Source organism: Mytilus galloprovincialis, chromosome 7 (assembly GCF_965363235.1).
Source record: "Mytilus galloprovincialis chromosome 7, xbMytGall1.hap1.1, whole genome shotgun sequence".
Taxonomy (NCBI): Eukaryota; Metazoa; Mollusca; class Bivalvia; order Mytilida; family Mytilidae; genus Mytilus; species Mytilus galloprovincialis.
Genome location: NC_134844.1, coordinates 61,677,223 through 61,700,806, shown reverse-complemented (window position 1 = coordinate 61,700,806; position 23,584 = coordinate 61,677,223). Strand labels below are relative to the sequence as shown.

The 23,584-nt window shown below is 32.3% G+C and overlaps 1 protein-coding gene across 1 annotated transcript; it reads right to left on the bottom strand.

Annotated features, from left to right (window-relative positions):
- Nucleotides 1-2,671: 2,671 nt before the first annotated feature.
- LOC143083424 (fibroblast growth factor receptor 4-like) lies at nt 2,672-15,838 on the bottom strand. Its single transcript, XM_076259670.1, has 3 exons — nt 13,921-15,838; nt 6,360-6,609; nt 2,672-5,119 (listed from the first exon to the last, which is right to left on the bottom strand). Exons 1-3 carry the CDS (start codon nt 13,923-13,925, stop codon nt 5,066-5,068), a joined length of 309 nt encoding a protein of 102 aa, XP_076115785.1. The 5' UTR covers nt 13,926-15,838; the 3' UTR covers nt 2,672-5,065.
- Nucleotides 15,839-23,584: the final 7,746 nt, after the last annotated feature.

The following is a 23,584-nucleotide window of genomic DNA, read 5'->3' as shown; positions in this document are numbered from 1 at the left end:
TTAATACGCGTGATTTACGTTGCACCTTGAAATAAATCGTTTTTTAATTGTGTTCATGTCACTGGTGGTAATTATGTGTTCTCTGAGTTGAAAAACCCCTATTAGCGCCTATGTACCCGTTTCACCGCTACACTGATATCCTGTTAATTATTCGTTCCTTATTCGCTTATAAAACGTGTGTTATGCGTTTCGCTTTAACAAAAGAAATATTTTTGTGTCTCTGGTTGTAATTGTCGGTTCTAAAAGGTGAAATAACCCTAATAGAACATATCTTCCCGTTTCAGCGCTCGACTCAGTGATACCCTGTTACTTATTCGACCCTTATTCGCTTTTAAAACGTGTGTTATGCTTTGCACTTTAAAAAAGAAATGATTTTGTGTCTCTGGTGGTAACTGTCGGTTCTTAGAGGTGAAATAACCCTAAAAGAACATATGTACCCGTTTCAGCGCTCGACTGGTACCCTGTTACTTATTCGTTCCTTATTCGCTTTTAAAATGTGTGTTATGCGTTACACTTTAAAAAAGAAATAGTTTTGTGTCTCTGGTGGTAACAGTATTGGTTCTTAGAGGTGAAATTACCCTAATAGAATATATATACCCGTTTCAGCGCTAAAGTGATACCCTGTTACTTATTCGTTCCTTATTCGCTTTTAATGCGCAGGGTATACGTTCTTATAATACGTTTGTTGTACGTTGCACCTTTTAGAAAAGGATTTTCAATTGTGTTCATGTCTCTGGTGGTAACAATGTGTTCTTAGAGATGAAATGACCCTATTTGCGCGCATGTACCCGTTCCAGAGCTCGGTTAATACCCTGTTACCTATTCGTTACCTATTCGCTTTTTTACGTTTGTTGTACGTTGCACCTTTTAGAAAAGGATTTTCAATTGTGTTCATATCTCTGGTGGTAATAATGTGTTCTTATAGATGAAATATCCTTATTAGCGCGTATGTTCCCGTTCCAGCGCTCGGGTAATACCCGGTTACTTATTCGTTCCTTATTCGCTTTTAATGCGCAGGGTATACGTTGCACTTTAAAATAAATCGTTTTTTAATTGTGTTCATGTCTCTGGTGGTAACAATGTGTTCTTAGAGATGAAATTACCCTATTAGAGCGCATGTACCCGTTCCAGCACTCGGTAAATACCCTGTTACCTATTTGTTACCTATTCACTTATAATACGTTTGTTGTACGTTGCACCTCTTAGAAAAGGACTTTCAATTAAGTTCATATCTCTGGTGGTAATAATGTTTTCTTATAGATGAAATACCCCTATTAGCGCTATTATTTTTATTGAATATTGCGGTGGACACGTTGCTTGTTTATGTGTTCTGTGTCATTTTGGTCTCTTGTGGAGAGTTGTCTCTTAAGCAATCATACCACATCTTCACATTTTTATATGTCTTATTATGTATATTTTATGTATATGTTCCGGACCATATGAGTATTTGGACCATACGCGTATGGTCATGACCATATGGGTATATACTGATATGGTCCGACCGTACGCGTATGGTCGGGGTAATTAACACTCTGTTACAGTTTACTTTTTTTAAATACTTCTAAACTCTGCATATGGTATGACCGTTCATTAAAAAGACGCTATCATGTAGGTAATTTTATTATTATATTATAATAAAAAGATAAGCTAAATAAAAATAAGAAGTTTCACATAGTTATTTTACTTAATTGTCAAATTTATAGTAAACACATTTTATACCGATGGTCATTACCGATGGTCATTACCGATTTGTTATTACGAGTAAATGGCAATAGGTCGACTAAAAAATTAAATACCAAAAACTTCTTAATGAACTGTTACATTTATATAAGAAGTCACTGCACTGGAAAGTAACATTCAATTAGTTTATTTAAGTTGTGTTGTGAAGATGGTGTATTGCAGTCATGTTACGATATTTGAGATGTAGAGCTTCTTAAAAACACCGTAGACATCGGAATGGCCAAAGAGCTCGGTATCACTGTATGCAGCTGCAAGAAAGGCTTGTTTTTCACTCGCAAACAAAATGTGTAAATGAAAACGATCGTGCACAAATTTCTTGCAAATGCAAAAAAGCTATGATACCATGTGGAAGTGAATGTCAACCAAGCCTACATGCACGAATGTAACTAGCGATGAAAACTAACTATGTCATCAATATTCAATTTTTACGAAGTTTTTGGATTATAAAATTAAAAAATTGTCATGTTTTTAGATAAAGTTTTTGTATTATTGAAACATTATATACCCTTCCGGAGCACCTGAGATCACCCCTAGTTTTTGTTGGGGTTCGTGTTGTTTATTCTTTAGTTTTCTATGTTGTGTCATGTGTACTATTGTTTTTCTGTTTGTCTTTTTCATTTTTAGCCATGGCGTTGTCAGTTTGTTTTAGATTTATGAGTTTGATTGTCCCTTTGGTGTCTTTCGTCCCTCTTTTATAATGTAATTTGAAAAAAAATATACCTCATATGGTCCGGCCCGTTAATAACCAAATGAGTATTATACTCATATGGTCCGACCATACGCGTATGGTCGGACCATATGAGTATACGCATATGGTCATGACCATACACGTATGGTCAAAATACTCATATGGTCCGGAATATATATAATGAACGCATTTCTAACCCTTTTGAAACCATAAAGCACATGCATATGTATAAAGAAAATTGCAAAAGATTTATATTTTTTTTATTAGATACTATAATCAATAACAGATAAGAATAACAATACATTAAATCATTCGAAAACTGTTCATCTCAAAATGTTTAAATGTTCAATAAATGTTCAATACTGTTCAATCACACAATTGACCACTGAGCGTTTTTCAGCTCTATTGTTGCTTATCTATTCTCTATATGAGCAATCTCATATTTGATTATTGTTTTTACATATTTTAATTCCAGTGAAATATAATTTAATTAGAGCCGGCTAAATAGCAAATTTGCTATTTTGCCGCTGCCAGTCAAATAGCCACTGCCTTTTTTTTTACTATACATTCAATTTTTACTTGAGATCAACAATGTTAATTTTAGAACTGTATTTTCTTCAATTTAAGAACCTTGCTAAACTGCAAAAAAGATATGTTTTAGGAAAACAAAGTTCTCAATCACAACTTCGAAGATATTTATAAATATCTTGATCTTGGACTACTTGGTATTTTTTGCAATTTATTTTAATCTTTATATGATAATGTACTCCAAAGGTTAGTTTTATTTATAGACGAGATTAAAAAATGCAGAAGAATATAAGCTCTCTAAATATAAAAATGCTGTATATTATATTCCCATGAAGCATTTAAAATAAGAAAAGCAAAACCTGAACCTCGTTGGCATTTTGACTGTCCCTCTGGTATCTTTCGTCCCTCTTTTTTAGATATCCATGATTTATCCTTATTCTGTACATGGGATTTGAAAACTGACATGTATTCTTTTAACTTGCGAAAACCAAGAAAATGCTTATTTGGGCCCTTTTTGGCCCCTAATTCCTAAACTGTTGGGACCAAAACTTACAAAAACAATCCAAACCTTTCTTTTATGGTCATAAACCTAGTGTTTAAATTGCATAGATTTCTATTTACTTAAACTAAAGTTATAGTGCGAAAACCAAAAGTATTCGGACGACGACGACGACAACGCCAACCTGATACCAATATACGACCAAAAAATTAAAATTTTTGCGGTCGTATAAAAAAGTTAAAGCACTTTACCCATCTTGGTCGTTGGGTCCAAACAACCTTAGGTAATTCCCTATCATTTGTACTTATTGTTGACAAAGCTGTGCCGTAGGGAATTTTTGATAAATTAAAGTTGGAAGGTGGTAACACTACCCAAACTTTAAACCTTATAAAACCTTACCCACCTTGGTCCCATCATTTGAACTAAGTGTGGACAAAACCTTTCCCGATGGGATTTTTTTTTTATGCATTGCAGAATAAAGGAGGTTGTTTCACCCTACCATAACTTTGGAACTCAACTAAAATAGTCCCACCTTTTACCACCTAGGGATTCGGGTCAAAGCAACCTTAGGCAATTGGCTATTATTGGTACCGTGTGTGGATAAAAGCTTAGCATAAGGTTGTCTTAAACACATTTCATTTACCAAAAACTTCTCATTTCCTCTTGCTAAACTGCATCTGCTATGCTTCTTTAATATGTACACATGTATGAATTTAAATGAAAATTTAATTCACTTATTTTCATTCTTCTAAATAATCAAAATTTGTACATTTGTATTCATTGAAATGTATACTAAAGTAATTCAACAGTATAACCAAAATCATATATAAAATAGTGTATAATGTTGCAAAGCATGAGCCAATAAAAAACAGTATTATGCCTGCACAATTTCTACTTTCAGAATGATAAAACAGAAAAAACTATATTGACAATCCTGTGTATTGTTAGCTTAATTTTGTTGTAAAATTTAATATAGAAAATGTGGAAAAATGATGCAAATTTTACAGATCATAACTATAAAAGAACATTTTTGCTGTAAAATTAGTCAGTTGGCATTTCAACAACCAGGAGTATAGTTTCGTCATTTGATCGAAATAATTTGTTTAATACTCCCGGACAGTTCGCTGATTTGAATTTCATTATTTCTCAAAAGATCACAATTTGAAGTTCGTTCGTCGTCATTTGAACGCATTTTCGTCACAATTGATATAAATTGTCATCAAAAAACTTTGGACATTTCCATTTAAAAAATGACTTGAAATAAGTTCCTGTACTTTACATGATTAAACATATTTATCCTTGTCAACACAAATCACAAAAAAAAAAATCACAGACACTGGATTTCTAATAGTATTTCTTTGTCTTTGGTGTCAATGAGGTTGCACAGGTTGAACATTAGAGCAACAAAAACTTTTTTTTTGTTCACTATAGCACTTGTTGTAAAAACATGAGATTGAATAAGATGCATGGTTGTCTTCTTTGAACAATTAAGTCAAGTATAATTCAATATGTGGAAGACGATCTAGATGATTGAGATAATGAAACAACCACTGCCTATTAGTATAAAACACAGTTGTCAGTGAATGCCTCGTACATGAGAGAGACTATGATCATGATGATATGATGGGATGTATACTGTTACAATCATCTAGATTTGGATATTCCTGAAATGAAAAAAAAATATATTTGAAGAAGTATTGCAACTTTAGTTATAGCTAAAAATGGCAAAGTTTACTTAAAACTACTAATTAATAAGCAGGTTGTCTGATTCATTTGAAAATGTCAGGGCAGACAGATCTTGTCCTGATTAACAATATTACTCCATGTCAGATTTGATGTAAATGCTTTGGTTTCAGAGATATAAGCCAAATCTACATTTTACCCTTATGTTCTATTTTTAGCTATGGAGGCCATTTTGGTTATATCTTTTAAACACTTTACTCCAATGATGATTGTGGCCAAGTTTGGTTAAGTTTGGCCCAGTAGTTTCAGAGATTTTTGTAAAAGTTCAGGCTAGGTGAGCTAAAAATAGCCAAATAATTTTGATGAGAGAAACCTGTGTTCAAAACCCATAACAATAAGTTTGTTTCACTTTTTTGTCATAATTCAATAAGATGTATCACCTCAAAGATTAAATGAACCTGTCAAAACGTGGAAGTCGTCAAGTTAAAGTTAAAATAATTTGGAATTTTCTTGTTTCATAAATAATAAAAAAAACAAAAATCTTCCTTTTGGATAACAAATAGTTATCAAAGGTACCAGGATTATAATTAAGTACGCCAGACGCGCGTTTCGTCTACATAACACTCATCAGTGATGCTCATATTAAAATATTTATAAAGCCAAACAAGTACAAAGTTGAATAGCATTGAGGATCCAAAATTCCATTATTGATATTCAAACAGGAATGCATGACAACTGATGAATTCCAGGAAGACAACTATGAGGATCTGTTTGTGAAATGACAATATAATGTTGTCTTTGTCTGTAGACAAAACTTGGATGAGGATACCATACATTTTTTGTTTATAACCGTTGAGTAATTAAATTTCAAGGATAACAAATTTAAGAAATGATGACAAAATAGCATACCACTCATATTGTTAGAAATGTGAAAGATATTTTTTTTTTACATATTTGTGGTCTTGAAAGATATTTTTTACTTTTTTTTCCTACCGACCAACCTGACTTTTTAATGTGAAAAATATGTAAACCAGCAAAATTGAAAAACCCTGGCCTAACAGAAAATACATACAAAATTACACTGACATTTGTATAATATAGACATATATTTGAGAACAAGATTTATAAAGTAAATATCAAACTTTAAATGAATTTATAAAAAAAACCATTTTGACTATTTATTTTTTCTGATAATTCCATAATTATAGAATAAATACTTACTTCACTTCTGTTGTCCATAGAGGTCAACATTTTATTAAAATCAATAACAAGGTTATTGAAAGATGGTCGCCCTGATGGATTCTCATGCCAACAGGACTGCATCGTTTTATTAATTATTTCTGAAGCATATGGAGGTCTGCCAATTCTATGACCTTCTTTTAAAAGTTCAAATAATCTTTCCACAGGTACAGATGGATAAGGATTCCCTCCGAGTGTAAATATCTCCCACAACAATACTCCATAGGACCAACTATGAAAAAAAGATTAAAATTGTAAAGAACAAGGATTAATATATTTATGAATAAATTTAAATTACTTAGTGAATCAAAATATGCTTTTATTTCAACCATCTTTGCAATTTATTTTTACTTGAAGCAAGGTCCTACAAAAATCAGTCATCATAAAGTATCTGTAAGGCCTTTTTTGGGGGAAAATATTACTGCTGTAGAACCTGTGATATAAATTCGTTAAGGTGGTACCCAACACTTTAACTCAAATTAATTTGGCTCCTTTAATTTTCTTAAAATGTTGACAAAGTATTTACTTTGACCCTTTGACAAAAATATAAAAATTTCAAAAAGTTTGAACCAACCGTTTGATCAGAAAAAATTACACTGGTTATATAGCAGTTTGACAAACACTTATTTTGATCATTGAGAAGCTTAATACTCCCTTATGATGCCCCTCATGGGGGGGTCCTAGTAATCACATAATCACCATTTTTTTGCCAATATAATCACATAATCATTAAATATTTGCTTATCGTTAGTAATCAAATAATCATAAACTAAAAATACAGTCCTAGGTAATCAAATAATCATGAAATATTTGGCTTAATAATCAAATAATCATTAAAAAAACGGCCAAGTAATCACATAATCAAAAACCCCATGAGGGCCCTCCCTTATGAACACAACGTCATTAAAACGTTCTGCTGATTTTACAGAGTTATCTCCCTGTAGTGTTAGGTACCATCTTAAGATGATATACAGGCATACATGTCAAGTGACATGATATTCGCGTGTAATACACGCTTTTTTAACAGTTTACACACGAGGATTTTGTCACTTGCGTGCATTGTACAGTACAATATGAAACAAGTTGAATTAAACTATAGTAGCAGTCTTTTGACCTTTGTTTTCGTAAGACTTAATTTCCAGAACATCTACATCATGTTTCTTATAAATGCTAACACAAATTCTTTATAGAATATGGAATCATTTTACTGTTTGTTCAAATCTTTCAGTATTTTAAGCTATAAAATAAAATCCTCTGTTCAAAACAGTTCTCTTTTTTATGTTTTTATTAATATCCAATAATGGCACTTTTCCCTAGTTAATTAAGATTGGAGTTGAGTGCACCTACACAAGGGTGCAATCAACATTTTTTTTCTCTATGACATCATATTTTAGGGACTATGCATGAGTGACCCTTAGTGGTGGAAGGATTAATAAAGATACTTGTATAAAACTAGATATCACTGAAATCAGAATGATCCCTAGTTTATAATGAAATAAAAAAAAAGCGACTTTTAATATATTAAAATAATTTCATCCAAAGAACATTGGGAGGGGGGGGGCTTAAAAAAAACTGAAATCAGGTCATGCACACACCTATGAAGACCTGATTGATGTCTTTTGGGGTATTGGTGGCAGAGTGCTCTATAGTAGTCAAAAAAATAACAAACCAGATGCCCCGCAGGGCGCAGCTGTATACTACCGCAGAGTCAAACCTTGAAAAGTTGGCGCAAGTATGGACACAACATAAAAGCTTGGTACAGCTCTGAATTTGGATTGTGATTAAATAGTTGACACAATATAGGTTTCTGACACGAATGAATGTGGTCTATGAACTTAAACATAAAAACTTAAAAATTTCAAATTGGACATTTAAAAACCAATTATGCCCAAATTGGCACCTCAATCAACCAGATGCTCCGAAGGGGGCAGCTTTATACGACAGCAGAGGTTGAACCCTGAACGGTTGGGGCAAGTATGGACACAACATAAAAGCTTGATACAGCTCTGAATTTGGATTGTGATTAAATAGTTGACACAATATAGGTTTCTGACACAGAATGAATGTGGTCTAACAACTCAAACATAAAAACTTAAAAATTTCAAATTGGACATTTAAAAACCTATTATGGTCCAATATCCAAAATCTAAATATATGGTTAGATTCAGCATATCATAAAACCCCAAGAATTAAATCTTTGATGAAACCAAATCATGTTCAATTTTAGATCCCTTTAATTAGACCTCAATGTGGACCAATTTGATAACCAGGTCCAAATATTAACCAGATGCTCCGCAGGGCGCAGCTTTATACGACCGCATAGGTTGAACCCTGAACGGTCGGGGTAAGTATGGACACAACATTTAAGCTGGATTCAGCTCTAAATTTGGATTGTGATTAAATAGTTGACACAGCATAGGTTTTGGACACAGAATGAATGTAGTCTAATGAACTTAAAATAATTTTTTTGTCTTTGAGCAATCACTATGCTGTTGAATATTAATCCTCTCAAAAAAATGGTTGAAGAAATTTTCTTTTTATTTATGAAATCTGAAATGAGAAAAATTAACCCCCCCCCACCACCACCATTTTTTTTTCACATCCCCCTTTCCCTTTTTTCAAAACTGATCTCAATTCAAATTTCTAATGGAGTTTGAAACAATAACTACTCATTTAAATACATCATAAAATATTAAAATGTAACAAAAAGTGCTTGTTATCACTGAATGGTAAAGAGTGTTTTAATTTATCAGTTGGTAGTAAAAGTGAATATACATTGTGCATTGTATAAAACAATGATTTAAGTTGATTCAACTACTATTCTGGACAAAGAAAGATAACTCCAATCAATTGAAAATTTCTTGCTATTGCACAATATTGTGCAATTAGATATTTCTTGCTATTGCGCAATACTGTGCAATTGAAAATATTTGCTATTGCACAATACTGTGCAATTGAAGATTTCTTGCTATTGCACAATACTGTGCAATTGAACATTTTTTGCTATTGCACAATACTGTGCAATTGAAGATTTCTTGCTATTGCTGAATACTGTGCAATTGAAAATTTCTTGCTATTGCACAATACTTAATATAATAATTTTGGATCCTGATTTGAACCAACTTGTAAACTGGGCCCATAATCAAAAATCTATGTACATGATTAAATTCAGCATATCAAAAAAGCCAAAGAATTCAATTTTTATTAAAATCAAACTTAGTTTAATTTTGGACCCTTTGGTATTTAATGTAGACCAATTTGAAAACGGGACTAAAAATTAAGAATCTACATACACAGTTAGATTTGGCATATCAAAGAACCCCAATTATTCAATTTTTGATGAAATCAAACAAAGTTTTATTTTGGACCCCGATTTAAACCAACTTGAAAACTGGGCCAATAATCAAAAATCTAAGTACATTTTTAGATTCAGCATATCAAAGAACCCCAAGGATTCAATTTTTGTTAAAATCAAACTAAGTTTAATTTTGGACCCTTTGGACCTTAATGTAGACCAATTGGAAAACGGGACCAAAAATTAAGAATCTACATACACAGTTAGATCAGGCATATCAAAGAACCCCAATTATTCAATTTTTGATGAAATCAAACAAAGTTCAATTTTGGACCCTTTGGGCCCCTTATTCCTAAAAACCTGTTGGGACCAAAACTCCCAAAATCAAACCCAACCTTCCTTTTATGGTCATAAACCTTGTGTTTAAATTTCAAAGATTTCTATTTACTTATACTAAAGTTATGGTGCGAAAACCAAGAATAATGCTTACTTGGGCCCTTTTTGGCCCCTTATTCCTAATCTGTTCAGACCTCAACTCCCAAAATCAATCCCAACCTTTCTTTTGTGGTCATAAACCTTGTGTTTAAATTTCATTGATTTCTATTCACTTATACTAAAGTTATTGTGCGAAAACCAAGAATAATGCTTATTTGGGCCCTTTTTTGGCCCCTAATTCCTAAAATTTTGGGACCAAAACTCCCAAAATCAATCTCAACCTTCCTTTTGTGGTCATAAACCTTGTGTCAAAATTTCATAGATTTCTATTTACTGAAACTAAAGTTATAGTGCGAAAACCAAGAAAATGCTTATTTGGGCCCTTTTTGGCCCCTAATTCCTAAAATTTTGGGACCAAAACTCCCAAAATCAATCTCAACCTTCCTTTTGTGGTTATAAACGTTGTTTTAAAATTTCATAGATTTCTATTCACTTTTAGTAAAGTTAGAGTGACTAAAAGTATTCGGACGACGACGACGACGACGCAGGACGACGACGCCAACGTGATAGCAATATACGGTCGTATAAAAATCTAAATACATGGTTAGATTCAGCATATTGAAGAACCCCATACATTCAATTTTTGTTGAAATCAAACAAAGTTTAATTTTTGACCCTTTGGTCAAAGGCTGTTCCAATAGATAAACCATCTAACATCATAGTACTATCTTACTACACCATAAAAAAACAATTATACCAAGGATGTTTCAATAGATAAACCATCTTACATCATATAATTATATTACTACACCATAAAAACCAATTATACCAAGCATGTTTCAATAGATATACCATAAAAAATCGTAGTACTATCTCACTAAACAATAAAAACCAATTATACCAAGCATGTTCCAATAGATAGACCATCTAACATCATAGTACTATCTTACTACACAATAAAAAGTAATTATACCAAGCAGGTTTTAATAGATAGACCATCTAACATCATAGTACTATCTTACTACACCATAAAAACCAATTATACCAAGGATGTTTCAATAGATAGCCCATCTTACATTATAGTACTATCTTACTACACAATAAAAACCAATTATACCAAGGATGTTTCAATAGATAAACCATCTAACATCATATAATTATATTACTACACCATAAAAACCAAATATACCAAACATGTTTCAATAGATAGACCATCTTACATGATAGTACAATCTTACTAAACAATAAAATCCAAATATACCAAGCATGTTTCAATAGATATACCATATAAAATCGTAGTACTATCGCGCTACACAAAAAAAAACCAATTACATCAAGCATGGTTCAATAGATAGCCCATCTAACATTAAAGTACTATCTTACTACACCACAAGAGTGCACACACTGAAATGTCTCGCCTTCTTTACTAATTCCTGATACTATCTTGATAGACCTAAATATAAAGCTTTATTACAACTGTCACATAAACTCAACATTAACCAAGAAAAGGAAACATTTATCAATCAACCATGAAAATGAGGCCAAGGTCAGATGAACCATGCCAGGCAGACATGTACAGCTAACAATTTTTCAATACAACAAATATAGTTGACTTATTGCTTATAAATAAAGAAAAACAGACCACAACACACAAACACTTAAAACTTAGCAATGGACCGTGAAAATGAGGTCAAAGTCAAATTAAACCAGCCTAACCAACATAAAGATCATAAAATATGTCCATACACCAAATATAGTTGACCTAATGCATAAAGTATTAGATAAATAGACCAAAACTAAAAACTTAACTTTGACCACTGAACCATTAAAAAAAAGGTCAAGGTCAGATGACACCTGTCAGCTAGACATCTACACCTTACAATCATTCCATACACCAATTATAGTAGACCTATTGCATATAGTATAAGAAAAACAGAGCAAAACACAAAAACTTAACTATAACCACTGAACCATGAAAAAATGAGGTCAAGGTCAGATGACACCTGTCAGCTAGACATGTACACCTTACAATCATTCCATACACCAATTATAGTAGACCTATTGCATATAGTATAAGAAAAACAGACCAAAACACAAAAACTTAACTATAACCACTGAACCATGAAAATGAGGTCAAGGTCAGATGACACCTGTCAGCTAGACATGTACACCTTACAATCATCCATACACCAATTATAGTAGACCTATTGCATATAGTATAAGAAAAACAGACCAAAACACAAAAACTTAACTATAACCACTGAACCATGAAAATGAGGTCAAGGTCAGATGACACCTGCCAGTTGGACATGTACACCTTACAGTCCTTCCATACACCGAATATACTAGACCTATTGCTTATAGTATTGAAAACGGGACCAAAAATTAAGAATCTACATACACAGTTAGATTTGGCATATCAAAGAACCCCAATTATTCAATTTTTGATGAAATCAAACAAAGTTTAATTTTGGACCCTTTGGGCCCTTTATTCCTAAACTGTTGGGACCAAAACTCCCAAAATCAATACCAGCCTTCTTTTTATGGTCATAAACCTTATGTTTAAATTTCATAAATTTCTATTTATAAATACTAAAGTTATGGTGCAAAAACCAAGAAAAATGCTTATTTGGGTCCCTTTTTGGCCCCTAATTTCTAAACTGTTGGGACCTTAACTCCCAAAATCAATCCCAACCTTTCTTTTGTGGTCATAAACCTTGTATCAACATTTCATAGATTTCTATTTACTTAAACTAAAGTTATAGTGCGAAAACCAAGAAAATGCTTATTTGGGCCCTTTTTGGCCCCTAATTCCTAAAATATTGGGACCAAAACTGCCAAAATCAATCCCAACCTTCCTTTTGTGGTCATAAACCTTGTGTTAAAATTTCATAGATTTCTATTTACTTTTAGTAAAGTAAGAGTGCGAAAACTAAAAGTATTCGGACGACGACGACGACGACGACGACGACGACGCAGACGACGACGCCAACGTGATAGCAATATACGACGAAATTTTTTTCAAATTTTGCGGTCGTATAAAAATTTTAAAAAATCTTGATTTATTAAAACAGGGGACAATATTAGAAATTTCATCTAACATTTTGATCCTAGTTTTATTAATTTCTGAACATGTTATGATAAAATGAAATTCATCTTCCACCTCTTTATGGCATAAAGGACATATTCTATTTTCTAAAGCTGTTTTGTTGTATCTACCGCGATCAACAGCCAACATACTATAATTACTTATTCCTATTTTAGCATAATTTTTTGTAACATTTTTATCTAAATTCAATATAAGGTACTTTTCTAGTTCATACTTTACTTTAAATTTTCTGTAGGTTCTTAGTTTATTTCCATTTATTGAATTATCATCATTAAAGAGACAATTTCTCCAAAATATAATGTAAATTCCATTGAGCTTCTTCACGACGGCTAAAAGTAATCGTTTTTTTAGAGAAGAACCTACTACCACTTCATCAACAGACCACAGCTCACGTGGGGCTCTTGCTTCGTGGCTTATTCTACTATGCACACTAACAATTTGAAACAAAAGGGTTCTCATTTTATAATGAAGTTTGATGTCTTAATAGCTATTGTAGAATGAAGAACAGCAATCGAAAGGTAGTTAAACATTAATGTATGCTAGAAGATATGTTTCAGGTATTTGTCGAACCTGGGACACATGTCGTAGAAAGCTCGCTACAAGGATAGGGCGGCGACTTCGGTGGCGGCGTTATCTACCTGCCTAAAAGCTTTATATTTTAGAAAGTGGAAGACCTGGAAGCTTCATACTTTGTATATAGATACCTCATGTTACGAAGTTCCCGTCTGTCACATGTCCATTGTCCTTGGCCTCATTTTTATGGTTGTGTGACGACTTGAAAATAGTTAAGATTTTTTTTTAATGTTAATTTCTCTCCTATTAAGAGTACTAGTAATATGAGTAATATGATAACTATATTTGGTATGTGCGTACCTTGCAAGATCCTCATGCCCGTCAGACAGATTTCACTTGACCTCAACCTCATTTTTTGATCAGGGAACAAGGTTAAGTTTTGGTGGTCAAGTCCATATCTTAGATACTCTAAGAAATAGGTCTTGTATATTCGGTGTATGGAAGGACTGTCAGGTGTACATGCCCAACTGACAGGTGTTATCTGACCTTGACCTCATTTTCTTGGTTTAATGGTTATAATTAAGTTTTTGTGTTTTGGTCTGTTTTTCTTAATCTGTTTGCAATAGGTTTACTATATTTGATGTATGGAATGATTGTAAGGTGTACATGTCTAGCTGGCAGGTGTCAATTGGCCTTGAACTCATTTTCATGGTTCAGTGGTTACAGTTAAGTGTTTTGAGTTTTGGTCTTTTTTTCTATTACTATATGCAATAGGTCAACGGATTTGGCTATACTTCTTGGACCTTTTGGATTATAGCTCTTCATCTTTTATATAAGCTTTTGATTTCAAATATTTTGGCCACGAGCATCACTGAAGAGACATGTTTTGTCGAAATGCGCATCTGGTGCAAGAAAATTGGTACCGTTAATATTATTATTTGTTGTATGCAAATATATCATTATGTATTTGTCATTATCGCTATTTTGTGCATTTTGCCTTTGATCTTTTTTTGTGATAATTTTTCAGTTCGTGCTACTTGCTTGAGAAGGAAAATTATAGCTAAAAACTAAGCAGGCACGTGGCGTTGCTAGAATAGCTATAAACAGATTATCATTGGTCATCTCAACTCGATTGCCTTTCTCGATTTCGCCGTCCCGGTTCAAGCGAGAAAATCAATCTCGTTGAGATGATCAACGATATTCTAAATAAAGTCTCGCAGGTTTAATTGACTTTGATCTCATTTTCACGGTTCATTGCTCAGGTTAATTTTTTGTGTTTTGGTCAATTTTTCTTAAACTATAAGCAATAGGTCAACAATACTTGTTGTATAGAAGAATTATAAGCTCCAATTTGATTTCATTCAACAAATTAATTCATGACCTGCATGTATACGCTTAGAACACGGCAACGTAACAAATGGTGAATATTTATCATCCGTGTAATTTGGTCATAAGGATATTTGCAAACTTTCAACGGATTGCCAATGAGACAACTATTCACAAAAGACCAAAATGACACAGACATTATCAACTATAGGTCACCGTACGTAAGAGTTCATAAAATACAAATATTCCGCGTGGAACACCTCCTTTTGCTTCCTCTATTTTCACCCTTTGGATGGGACCTTCAAATTTAATTTTGCTTTCTAACCGATAAATGCATATACAAATCATGATGCATTTTTTATGTGTACTTTAAGGGCCCTTGATTGGAACAATATTCTTCTTTTTTTCTATCATAGAAATTACAATAAAACTTTCCAACAGGCTGTGTCTACTTAACGTTAACATTAATTGGTACTCGTTTCCCCTGATACATGTTAGACTGAGTCCTTTCGCCTGTAGAGTCTGTTCATCAGAAGTTCACAAAACTGTCAACGTTGCTATTACAAAAGGAGTGATTACATTAATTCAAAATCCATGACCCAAAATTTTTTACAAATGTAGTTTATGTCATAAAACATGAAGAAACAAATTTGGGAAGGGTATAAAAATATAGCAAGTAACACACTGTTCACACTAGCAATATTGACTAAGGTGATCAGACACCACTCTTCATATGTTGTCTTAGGTTAACTCTGCTCACCTTGAACACATATTGACAATGTTTACCTCTGGTCCAGTTACAATGATTCTTTGATCAAATAACACACTCATTTATGTTGGTAACCTCTGGTCACCTCGTACATATATTCATTATGTTGACCTCTGGTCACCTTACTATAATGCTCACATAACACAATCGTTCACTTTGGTTACTTCTGGTCACCAAACACATTCATTGACGTTTTTTACCTCTGGTCGCCCTAAACCGCTATTCATATATTAACTTCGGTTCATGTTTGTAGATAATATCAGTCAGTACTTGAGGTACAGTTAATGTGTACGTCAAAAAAACAAAGCATTTTCAAAGTTTTAATGGTTGCATACAATTCAGTACTCACGAGCGTTGGATGTTTGTAGATCATATTGGTCAATGCTTTAGGTACAGTTCATGTGTATGTCAAGAAGGCTGGGGATTTTGAAAGTTTTAATGGTTGCATACATTAGTACTCACAAGGGTTGTATGTTTGTAGATAATATCGGTCAGTACTTGAGGTACAGTTTATGTGTACGTCCACCAGACATAGCATTTTAAAATTTTTATGGTTGCACAACTTAGTATTCACTACGATTGGATACTTATAGATTATATTGGTCAGTACTTGAGGTACAGTTAATGTGTATGCCAAGAAGACAAAGCATTTTGAAAGTCTTAATGGTTGCATACATTAGTACTCACAAGGGTTGGGTGTTTGTAGATTATATTGGTCAGTACTTCAAGGTACAGTTAATGTGTACACCAAGAAGGAACACAAGGAATAAGATTAAGGTTATACTTATATCTATTCATGTTATCATAGTTTTGTAACAGAAATAAACAGGCCCTTAAAATTACATAGAAAATCTATTCGTAACACCAAGTTCAAAAGACAATGAAAGAAGAAGAACAAAGGCTTCATCAGAACATGACATACAAATTACACTGACTTGGGTCAGACAAATGGATTTTTTAAATAATAACAGCAACAGATTCTATTCCTTTTCAATTAAAAACTAAGATTGGTTTGCTCATTGGGAAAGACTGTCCTGTAACCTTTAGTTAATGACCTTCTACATAATGTAGTCCCTGGTGGAGCGTGGTAGCCTTGACAATCATACCACATTTTCTTGTGTCAATCAAATATTATCAATTAGAATGATTCATTTGATTCATATTTAATTAATCTTTATTGCTTTTAAGAATATTAATCAAAATGATAAACAAAAATTACAAGTATATACATTGTTTATTTCTTTAACATATACATGAATGGGAATATTATAATAAAGAATAAAAATTATAATTATAATGTTTACATATCAACACGAAAAACTGATTACATTTTCTGCAAAAAAAAAAAGTAATAATTCAATCGGTTTATAAATATATATATCTGCTATTAAAATATTTCCAAAATAAAAAGTAATTTCACCCGTTGCCTGCATTAATAATAAATAAGTGCTTATTCAAAAATTACAAATTTATCTTAATCCATAAATTCATTGTGTATATAAATAAGTTCATTCAACTTCAATAAATATAGTTTATATGTATAAGCTTATTCAAAGAAAAATAATGATATAATAATAAACTGGCATCAATTAAATGTAAAATGTTTTTGTACAATGTATAAACAGAATAGATTTGCATAAGTTATCATGTTGACTGAAGTGTATAAGTCCATGAAATGGAAATGCATCTACATAATAAACACATAAATGAAAATTACAATTTTTCATCACAGCTACACCAAAAAAGTTCTTGCCAGCTTATGCTATCTCAAATATTCCGACAACAAAAATCTACCTAAATTCAGGAAAATATCTCATGTCATTCAAATGTTATTAAAATTATTGAACTTAATATATACTTATCTAAGTCCAGTATGTTACATTTTAAAATTGATTATGATTCTATAATGTGTTTTCAAAAATAAATATATCATTCAGTGGTTGTTAATTGCAGGCTTATTTACTTATGAGTTTGTTACTAAATTTTACCAAATCTTGACTTTGATAAAAAAAAAAATCAACACAGAGCATGTGGATCACTTTACAGATGATTTGTTGTATTAAATTTATTCTTTAAGAAACATTTTTTCTACTAGTATTTACCTATCAGTGAATGTTTGATTTTTGTTTCCCACTCCATTTGCACTGCAAGGTTGATGAAATTGAAACAAGAGGCCTGGTAGATATTGGAAAATATCAGTGAATTAGTGTTTAGAAGCCAATAATTCAAAAATAGTAAAGGGGAATACACCTTTGTCTACATTGTCAGTATAAAAAGTATATATCATACCAAAAAGCAACATCACAAAAATACTGAACTCAAGAGGAAAATCTAATCAGAAAGTCCATAATCACATGGCAAAATCAAATGACAAAACGCATCAAAAACGAATGGACAAGAACTGTCATATTCCTGACTTGGTACAGGCATTTTCAAATATAGAAAATGGTTTGTCGTCAATAAACAACATAAAAAAATGCAAAAATCGGTGTTCCTTAAAATTACATTATAGGGGCAGCAACCAAACAATGTGTTGTTACGTTTGTAGATAATCTTGACCTGAAAAACAATTTTATCCTATGTCAGAAATGCTCTAAACTCTATTTCTTTGTTAGGTTGTGTAAGAGGGTGAGAGCGAGTTGCTTATTTGATTTTTTTTCACATAAACACATTAATTGTGCGTTTAAATTGAGAATAAGGACATCAGGATGAAAGAAAACAGGTTTTAAAAGTCTGCTAAATACATTTATGTTGTCAAAACGCTCCAGATTACACATATACATATGACTTCTTATGAGAAACACAATTTCTATAACTTGACAATCAAACTCAAATAATAAAACCACATGAAAAGTTATAATAAATTAAATAAAGATTTGTCATGTGTTCAATCAAACAAAAGACTTAATATAACAATGTATAAGATGAACTGCAAAGGAAGCATAAAAATGTGTGATCCAATAGTCTTAAATAAATATATCTCAAATGCAAGTAACTCAAAAATTCATTCGATAGGAATACCACATGTAAAAATATAAATACATCTTTGTATTAACACAGACTGAAGTATTGATTTATGCTAAAATAAGACCTCACCTAATATGGCTAACACACTTACATTGATTTTTAAAAGTTGCTGCCTATTAATTTAAACCTACAATCATTCTTCAGATTATATGAGAATTGGTTACAGCCAACTTCAGTCATCAATTTTCAAGAAAGAGGATTCAGGCCATGTGGACAAAACAACATGCATACGAAAAGTCGAGTATCGATATCGAATCTACATTGGTCTTCTAGATACTAGATTAGTCCATGTTGATTTTATTAAGTTTAAGATACAATTTCTTGGTAGTGTAGATTTATTTCATTGTCCTGCTCACAAGCAAACTTAAAACTCACAGTAAAACCCAGTAAGATAATATAATTGAAAAAATTAAAACATTTTTTACTTCCATTAGTAAAATTCAATACATTTGTTTCGAGTTTACACTATTCAAGATGGTTTGCACTTGTTGATAGACCTAAAAGCAAAAAGTGCATACATAATTAACTTAAATTTCTGTATTTGTAAAAAACATGACAGAAGACACCATGTTCTTCATTTAGAAAAAGTTTAAGGAATGAATTAAACATTCTTCTTTTAAAAAATTGCACATTTCTTTAAAAATCTAGGCAGATAGTTTTCTGCTACAATCCAACATGGCAGACACCATTTGATATAGCTTAAGCAAATAAACAAAATAGAGTGGACATAATGTGTTTGTGGTAGGTTTTAAATTTTGGATTTTTATATACTCAGATATGATTGGTAATAATATTAATTTTGTAATCAGGAATGCATTTGACACAAGTTCTTCATTGACAAGATCATGAAGATATAATCCTTATTTCACAAAATGGGTGCATTCTTTCAATAATTGGAACAAATAATTTTAAACAATGACTAACTTGTGAAATTTAACCAATACATTTAAAAAAAGACTGCATTTGACATCTTTTCACATATATTATTAAAATAGTAGTCACAGTACTAATTGATATTTTAGTCTGCAAACATGATTCATTCATTAGTTGTTGCTGCAATTAATTGGAAACTAGCTTGCAGTAACTGTGAGTACTCATAGATCAGTACTTTATGTCTCTAGTGTTTTAGTTTAATTTTGTGATGATGTTAAACCACTGTCCTGGCTTAGAGGAGGGTTGAACCCTGTTCAAATTCAGGAGACTTTAATTCCGAGGTTATGTTTTTTTTACTGTCTCAAGGTAACAAGACTGTAATTCAGTGGTTGCACTTGTCTAATACATATGTTTCTGGTTATTGTTTGGTTTTACTTTTTATCAGATTAGGGTCTTTCATAGCTTGCTTTCAACTATGGATTTCTATTTACTTAAACTAAAGTTATAGTGCGAATACCAAGAAAATGCTTATTTGGGCCTTTTTTGGCCCCTAATTCTTAAAATCTTGGGACCAAAACTCCCAAAATCAATCCCAACCTTCCTTTTGTGGTCATAAACCTTGTGTTTAAATTTCATTGATTTCTATTTACTTATACTAAAGTTATTGTGCGAAAACGAAGATTAATGCTTATTTGGGCCCTTTTTTGGCCCCTTATTCCTAAAATCTTGGGACCAAAACTCCCAAAATCACTCCAACCTTCCTTTTGTGGTCATAAACCTTGTGTTAAAATTTCATAGATTTCTATTCACTGTTACTAAAGTTAGAGTGCGAAAACTAAAAGTATTCAGACGATGACGAAGATGACAATTTCAATGTTGACATTATTTTCCTTTTAATTAGTGAAAACGCCTAGTTCATTATCTTCGCTAGCCAAAGGTTACCATCAACACCCGTTCTCTTCACCCTTGGTGGATTGAGTCAAGATTTGTGATAACAATGTTGCGCCATCTATTGGAAGATTAAAGTCACACCCATTCCAAATACATTATTCTTGACCAATGGTAGAACTTGAACTCTTCAATTTGGAGGTAAAAACATGTAGATTCTACACACTTGGTAAAGCCGGAAACGAAAAATATATGTCAACATTCATGCATTTGTGCATGAGACATACACACAGGAACTTCTAATAGTTGATTAAAAACCTTCAAGTTGTCAATTAATATTTTCATATGTTTAGGGATGTAAAGACTTGTTGCACAATAAACATGTGGCAACTGTTTACAAACACGTCTTACATTTACACGTGTTCATGTTATAGGCGCTTTTTGATTGGATGCAGCGAGTTTCGACTGCAACCAATAACAAGAGGCTGTCACAACGACAGCAAACCAGATTTATTAGCATTTATTTGTGTCCTGGCAATATCACAAGAACCATTACTGATGATTGGTGAAAGTGAAAATCGTCAATATCAAATTTGACCTCTATTTTGTCATCAGTATCAGCATATTAAAATTTGAAAAGCTTAGATTGAATGGTTTGTGAGTAAATGCAACAACGTGAATGGAAACACCATTTTACGATCTTTCAAGAGCCATAACTCTTGAACGGTAAAAGTCAAAATCGTCATTATTGAACTTGAACTCTATTTTGTCATCAGTAACAACATATTAAAATTTGAAAAGCTTTGGTTGAATGGTTCATGAGTTAGTGCACGGACAACATTTGATTGCCGCCCGCCTGCCCACCCCCGAGCATCCCCAAATCAATAACCGACATTTTTGTCACAAAAATCCGGTTAAAAATCCTTACCTTGTGTTTCCGAAATTTTATCCGCCAAGGGTGAAGAGAACGGGTAACCCTTGGCAAGCGAAGATGCTAGTTCATGGCCTACCATCTATAGATAAGGGATTAAATTGAAGGTCACATGAATACACTGAAATAGTTCGACTTATTCACTTGCAAGTGAATAACTTGTCAGTGAAAATGGTGATGTTTCTTAGCTTATATTTACAAATTTAAACAAAAACAGCTGCTTATACCTAGTTATTATTTCACTATTTCATTTTTGTTATTAAATGATTGAAAAAAAATAAAAATCATATTTTTGCCCCTTTCATGAAGTTTTTAATTAGCAGGCTGTGGTTCATTTTATCCCAGTATCTAAATACATTACCACTTTTAAATCATCTATCTATACAAATTCTAATGTGAAGCAAATATCAATGAATATTTTATCATATAATGTGCACTAATTGTTTAATCTCATTATTGACTGAATCAAACTATTTCTATCATCTTTTACAAGGATATCTTTTGACTCTGAATAATATATAGTTGCTCTGTGCTTATCAACTTCTTTCATATCTGCAACACCAGGTCCTAGGCTACGAACATGGTTTAAACTTATATGGAGTAATGTAAAATATATCTAAAATAAAAAAGTAATTCATTGTAAACTAAATTTGATTTTATAGCCTTAGAAGCAACAAGCATTCCAAGAGTGTTGTATGGGAATACATATTCCTCACTGTATAAATGGAACAAAATCATTTTCAAAACGCTCTACTGGATCTATATAACTTGTCATGGTGCAAACTTTTTTAACAAACACCAAGTCAATATTTTCAGGACCAATGAAAAAAGGTGTGGAAACTAATTATTTGACTGAATTTTTCCACGGCCAATAACTCGGCACAAGATCATTAGACAGTGAAAACAGTGTACCTGATCTGTAACCTGTCTCTTTAAAACTACATAAACCTATTATCAAATAAATATCTTAAAGCATGACCAAGAAGAGGCTCTAAAGAGCCTGTGTTGCTCACTTAAGTCTATGGGTATATCAATCATAAAGCACGCTCTCCAACATGTCAGCCATGTTTGTTGTTTTTTTAAGTAAATACATTAATGATGCATGCGATGATTGTGGCCAAGTTTGGTTAAAATTTGTCTTAGTAGTTTCAGAGAAGATTTTTATAAAAGAAGACAAAAATTTGAAAAATATGTTAGCATGAATACTTCTCAAACTTACAACCATTCTAAACATCAAATATAGTAGACCTATTGCATACAGTATAAGAAAAACAGACCAAAACACAACCAGATGCTCAGCAGGGCGCAGCTTTATACGACCGCAGAGGTTGAACCCTGAATGGTTGGGGCAAGTATGGACACAACATTCAAGCTGGATTCAGCTCTAAAGGAGTGTGTTCGATAAGGTCCTAAAATGGCCCACTTTTTTAGCGTAAATTTCAAATTCGGATTTATTGACCAATATCACGATAAATTATAGCTAATACATTGACTAGATAGGATATAAGCCATTTTGTTTATAATTTTACGTTTCTGCGTTTCATTATGACGTCACAAGTTGTACTCGTATTGATTTTTCACGACAAAATCAATGAAAATGGGTAAATTTCCAAAGATTATTTGACAGGAAACATAGAACGCATACGTCGACAACAAAGATCTTTTAAAATAATGTTTGTGAAGACATTTAACATGTCTTATTTGAATATTAGGCTTGTCGACGCCTGCTCTATGTTTCCTGGTCCTTTATTTGGTTGAAATCCTGCTGATTTTGTCAAATTTCACCAAAATTCCTTATCTTGACCGTTTTCGAATGTAAAAATCGTTGTGTTAGAATTAAACTTTGACAAAAACAGCTCTGTTTAACTTTTTCACATGTCTTTAAGGCAACTTAAAACAATTATTGTCTTGTAACCATGAACTTTATCATTGGGGCCAAATATGGCACTTACCGAACTTACTCCTTTGGATTGTGATTAAATAGTTGACACAGCATAGGTATTCCTAATCTTTGTCGGTTTCCTAAACGTAGAAAAGCTTT